This window comes from Perognathus longimembris, chromosome 7, assembly GCF_023159225.1.
Source record: "Perognathus longimembris pacificus isolate PPM17 chromosome 7, ASM2315922v1, whole genome shotgun sequence".
NCBI lineage: Eukaryota > Metazoa > Chordata > Mammalia > Rodentia > Heteromyidae > Perognathus > Perognathus longimembris.
The window spans coordinates 11,641,686-11,647,685 of NC_063167.1; the positions used below are offsets into that span (position 1 = coordinate 11,641,686).

The 6,000-nt window shown below is 47.9% G+C and overlaps 1 protein-coding gene across 2 annotated transcripts in view; it reads left to right on the forward strand.

Annotated features, from left to right (window-relative positions):
- Micos10 (mitochondrial contact site and cristae organizing system subunit 10) overlaps nt 1–5,599 on the forward strand; it is a 29,509-nt gene extending 23,910 nt beyond the window's left edge. The window contains exons 2-4 of one of the 2 annotated variants that reach the window (XM_048350372.1): nt 2,091–2,138; nt 3,097–3,206; nt 5,345–5,599. In XM_048350372.1, the coding sequence (XP_048206329.1) occupies nt 2,091–2,138; nt 3,097–3,206; nt 5,345–5,359 (173 nt within the window). In that variant the 3' untranslated portion in view covers nt 5,360–5,599. Of the gene's footprint in view, nt 1–2,090; nt 2,139–3,096; nt 3,279–5,344 lie in introns of those variants that run through there. The other variant, XM_048350371.1, reaches the window with a different exon arrangement.
- Nucleotides 5,600–6,000: the final 401 nt, after the last annotated feature.

The window sequence follows — 6,000 nt, forward strand, 5'->3', positions numbered from 1 at the left end:
TGGTTTGCTTGCTTTGTTTCTCTTTTTATCAGAGCTTTGCTTGTAAGCAGATACTGTGCCCTGAACATTCCTCTGTGTTAATGAAAACCTTTTGGTGTTTGGGGAGGAGGGGCGACATGTGTTCAGTCTTTTCTCTGCAGCCGCTTGTTGAGTCTGCAGAAACCTCTGCTGAGTGTTGTGACTTTTCTAGGGGCGCTTCCTTGTGTACCTTCTCTGCCCTGTTTCCCTGCTTTTAAAACCTGGAGATACTGTTTGGTCTCTCATGGACTGGAGTGTTACCTCATACACAAACTTGAACTTATTAGGGCCACATATTAATGGTACAAGTGAATTATCAGAAATCATTTGGTCTGAATAGCAGTACTACTTTCTTAAGGCTGACACCAGCTGTACTGTACATAGGAAAAACAATTATTGGAGTGAAAAAGGTAGATTAAGGGCTGGGAATGTGGTTTAGTGGAAGAGTGCTTGCCTAGCATGCTTGAAGCCCTGGGTTCAATTCCTCAGTATCACATGAACAGAAAAGGCTGGAAGTGGCATTGTGGCTCAAGTGGTAGAGTGCTAGCCTTGAGCAAAAGAAGCTCAAGGACAGTGCTTTGGCCCAAGCTCAAGGACAGTGCTTTGGCCCTGAGTTCAAGCCCCAAGACTGGCAAAAAGAAAAAAGAAAAAAAAAGTAGATTAGCAGAGAAGTCAGGAGGGAAATACTTGGAGAGAAGGAGGGAAGAGGTGACACTGTTGAAGAAGAAATGTACTCATTACTGATTTATGTAACTGTAACCCCTCTGCACAATGAAAAATGTAGATTAGCTTGCTTGTTCATGGTGCGGTTTTCTGGAGTAGAAAGGGCAACTTGACTGCGGAATTGAGGAGTATTTTGAAATTTTACAGGGCATTATCCTGAAAACATGATGAGACAGAAGAATCTCTATCTCCCCTCTCTCTCTTCCTCCCCCCCCCCACATCTATTTATATTTTTTTCACTGCTATAGAGCAAACCCAGGGACTCACACATGAGGCAAGTGCTCTACTAGTTGCCTACATCACTCAGCCCAGCAAGAAGAAACTTAGAATTTCATTAATACAAATAAAAAGAAAAAAATAGTAAGGACCCTATCTCAACAACAGGCCAAAGAAATAACCCACAAAGAAATGTTTAAATGGGCTGGGAATGTGGCTTAGTGGTAGAGTGCCTGCCTAGCATGCATGAAGCCCTGGGTTTGATTCCTCAGAACCACATGAGCAGAAAAATCTGGGAGAGGTGCTGTGGCTCAAGAGGTAGAGTGCTATCCTTGAGCAAAAGAAGCTCAGGGACGGTGCCCAGGCCCTGAGTTCAAGCCCCACAACTGAAAAAAAGAGATGATATAGGTGCAGGTGATATATGAGTTTAGCAGAAATGGTGAGGCAATTTGATCTTTAAAGCAACACCTACAGCAATAAAAACCAACCTTTTCTCCAAGCTTTCTGTGAACTTTTATTTAAAATGAGGTGTTAATGTGACTGGTGAATGTAGCTCAATGGTAGAGTACTTGCCTAGCATCTATAAGGCCCTTGGCAAGGACCCTAGGTACTGTGAAGATTGGCTGGGGTAGGGGAATACTTTCCACATGTAGGGCTTTTGAGAGTCTTATACTGTCTGTTCATATTGATGTGTGTGATAGGGCAGCCTTTGAGGACTGTTCTGGAACACTCCTGCATCTCCTCGCAAATGGTGGGTAGCACTGAAAGCGCAGAATGGCACAGGAATGTCTGTTGGCACGGTTTACATGCTGCTTTGGCCGTGGCATTCCAGTGTGAGAGGGGCGGGCAGGAGGGTCTACAACCGTTCCTGGCTTGCTCCCTAACCCCCACCCTCACACCCTGTGACTTGTCTAGACAGTGATGGGGAATGAAGTTCTCTTATTTATGTCCTTTTGTGGGTGGGAAGACCAAAGACAAGTACAAAGCCTGCTCCAGTGAGAAAGGTAAGAAGTGGGGAAGTCAGCTGCCAGATTATGAAAAAAAAATCATCTGCTCACACTTAAGAAATATTAACGTTATCTTCTTGTCAGGTTACTATTATGCAACTTAGCATTTCTTCTCTTTTTTTGCAGTTACCGGTTTTGGACTAGGAGTTGTTTTCTCACTTACCTTCTTTAAAAGTAAGTATGGGGAATGGGAATGTGGCTTAGTGATAGAGAGCTTGCCTAGCATGCATGAAGCCCTGGGTTCGATTCCTCAGTACCACATAAAAAAAGCCAGAAGTGGTGCTGTGGCTCAAGTGGTAGAGCACTAGCCTTGGGCACAGAGAGGCTCAGGGATGGAGGGAACCAGAAAAGTGTGATTGCCACTTTTCAGCCTAATATCTGATCTAGGCACCTCTAGACTGCTGCCAACCCTTCCTTTCGTGGGGTTCAGTCAGCTACTGGAAAATGGGATGGATATATCTTCATTATTGCCCCTGGGCATTGAGTCAGGGTACCTGATACCTTAAATATGATATCATTTCAAAGGCCTGGGTTTATTCCACTGAGTCATTGACCCAGTCTGCATGCTTAACTATTTCTAAATGATCATTTTTTTCTAAGGAATTTGAAAATTAAGAGTCTCCCTGGTTTAAAAAAACAAAAAACAAGGAGGTCAGAAAAACACATACTTCTGGCCAGTTGGCCTTTGTAAGCAAAGAGCAGGCAGTATCTCTCTTATTTTTCAGAAGAACTTCTAAAGTTTGCCTATTGAGTAGGAACCCAAAGGGTCATTTTGACCTGTTTCCATAGGGAACTGACAAAGGCCCTATAATTAGAGAATTGTAAAGCCCATGATTTGCAGTAACCAAAGTATGTAAATATTGATGAGATTTTTAACAAAGGTTGAGGTTCAAGTAGCTTACTGCAAGATTAAGAATAGTTCGGCTGAGAGGATGGTTAGAAGTGGTGGAGACTGTGTCTGCTCTTCTTGAGTAAAACTACCATTTCCTCATACTTAGCATGGAGGTACTTAAGAAGCAGTGGCCAAGTGAAGTTTGCAGCACTGCACAGTGACTCCTAAGCAATCATACTTAAGGGCGGGGGCTTCATCCTCTAATGCCTCCCTACTGCGATTTCCTTTTTCTGTCCACAGGAAAAACGTGGCCCTTAGCCTTTGGTTCTGGCATGGGACTGGGGATGGCCTACTCCAACTGTCAACACGATTTCCAGTCTCCATATCTTCTACATGGAAAATATGTCAAAGTACGTACAGAATTGATGGTTCTCTTTCTTGTAGAAGAAAAAAGAAGTTTTTCCTAAGGCCCTGGAGAAATGTTTAGAGTGTGCCTCATAAGCAAGATGTTACTATGATACCACTGAACGTTAGTGGTGTTGAACTCTTGGCAGAATTGCTTTTGTGTCTGCAGACATCCACATATTTTAGCCCACTGGGATTTATATTTCTGGACAGTTCAAGTAGTAGCAACCTCCTAGAAAGAATCATTGCCTGCTTCAGACCTCACAGTGCCCTGTAAATATCGCTCACATACTCAGGCTAAACCTGAAGGCTGCCGGAATGCAATGGTTATTCTGCCTCAAACTTGGTACACGATGCTCTGCTCAGTGGCTGGTGCTCTACCAACTGAGCCACGCCTCCAGTCCCTTCCCTCCCCTTTAACTGAAGAAGGCAGTGTTAAGTCCTGTGTGATTGTGCTGATGCCTTTGGCTATGGGTAGATTTTTGATGAGGCAAACAAGTTGGAAAAGGGCTGAGTGTTACATTCTTCCTGAAGTTTCCACATGTGGCAGCCTTTCCTTTTGCCTTGCTTGAGGTGATTGACTGCCCATGGGCTTAAATGACAGTTCAGGGGAGGCAGGTAGTTGGGAACAAAGGTGGCATTTGTTGCTCTAACCCTGGGCTTAAGACATAGTAGGCGCTGAAATGACTAGAGTGAGGAAGTCAAGTGAACAATACATTAGATGTGAGTGGTCGAGGCCTTGGGCTTGGCCAGGCTTAGTCTTTACAGCAAGCCAGCCTCCAGTGAAGAACTGCAGGTACCACACACGGCGTACTCTGCTCTCCAGGTTTCCCTGAGCTAGAATCTCCACTGTGATGGGCAGTGTGGGGCAGCTGCTGGGCCAGGAGACCCTGCCACTTGCTTCCTAAGACATTTAGGGCTATTTCACTTCCATGCTTCCATTTCCTGTCCATAAAGTGAAGGCAATAATTTTTCCCTATGAGGTAGGGATGTGGGTATTGTACTCATATTATCGTGCATGCTGACCACCTGCTGTACCCCAAGCTACATCTTCAACTCCCCGCTGTAGGGTTGCAGTGAGGATCCCACATTGAGAGTGTTTTTAAGTTGTAAGGTATGAGTAGAAACACTGGTTATTATAGTTGAGACCAACCAAAAAAAGTGTGATTGACTTGTCCATTGTTCTACCATAGCAACAAGTAGAGCGGAAAATGTGGCACACATGCATGCCCTAATTTGGTGGAGAGCTGTAGCCACAGGGTCACAACTCTCAAGTGACAGTGCCCCACCACAGCTGCACAGCCTCTGCTTGAGAACCTGCTGCCCAGCACCTAGTCTGTGTGTGCTGGGGAGTGGGGGTGGGGGGAGTTGACTCTGGTGACCCAGTCAGTGCCCAAGCAGGGCTGAGGGGGGCAGAGGGCAGTGCAAGAAGAGCGGCTGCACAGCACCGGGCTAGAGGCTCTCCCCGACCCCTCACTTTCCTGACAAAGCCTGGGGAGAACAGAAAGGAGCCGGTGGAGAGCCTGGGGTCTTTTCACTGTTCAAAGTGTTTCCATTTGTTCCATGCTGAGTTGTCATGGATAATGGCTCAGAGGTGATTATGTGCATATTATATGTTTAATAGCTGGGAGTTGCTGTGGAAAATATTGTTACATTTTTTTACAGCCTTGTGCACACTGCCCCAGAATGGCCTTGTAACTTCATCTGAACTTGAGTCTGTGCCGGGATGTTGTCATCCTCTATTCTGAGGGAGAAAATCCCACACTGGGCTTCCTGGGTCTGTTCGGGTAGTTGCCATGCCCCGTGGACGTCCTGGGGGCGTGGGCTCTGTGTTCTCCCTCCTGTCCTCCGGCCCAGTGTGAGAGGCGTGATTGTCCTCATTCCGCAGTGAGAAACAGACCTGCAGAGGCCATGGGGTTAGCAGGCTGCTTGCTGGTCAGGGGAGGCTCTGCCCTCGCCTGTGACCTTAACTGGGGAATATGGCTGTGGGGACTGCTTGACGGGCTTGGGCGCCTTTCCCATCCTCCCCCTGGAGACCGGGGAGCTGGGTGGGTGGACACCATCCACTGGAGAGGCGACTTACAGAGGAGGTGCGGTCAGGCCGGGCTCCCGAGCCTCTCTAACCAAGTGTCCCGCCTCCCAGGAGCAGGAGCAGTGACTGCACGGAGAAGAGAACACCCCGGCGGGAGGAAGAGAACCAGAACCACGTTTATTCCTCAGGAATACTGAAGTGCCCCGGAGTGAGCTGACATCCCTCTGTCACCATGCTGTCGGCCATGCTTTAACTCCAGCACACCATTTGTGTATTTGAAACTAAGTCTGTTTCTCGTTTTGTATTTTCTCTCTGGAAATTGTAAGGAGGTGGTCTTCAGAGAAATAAATTAAGCAAAAATGGGAAGCCCGGCATTACCTGTGTTTCTTTGCCCATCATCTCTGAGCCTCGGGAGCACCCTGTCGGGACAGCCTGGTCACAGCCTCCTCAGAGCCCTCCTGTCACCTCAGCCCTGTCTCCTCTCAGCCCACTCACTCCCAACGCAGAGTTCCCAGAACCAGAGGTTGCCGGCTGCTGCTGGTGTCTAGCGATGGCTGGTGCCTGGCACCTCTCTCCCTGTCTTCCCCCAGCAGACCTGGCAGGGCAGGGCAGGCCTCGGCAGTACCGCGCCTGCCACATTGGGCTCCTGAACCCTGACTGCGTGCCTCCTCGCACAGATGCCGATTCCCAAGTCTCATGGGGCTTGGCACAGTCCTGGGGGGTGAGCACTGGCCCCGGGGGCGGGGGGGTCTCCTCCTGGTGATGGG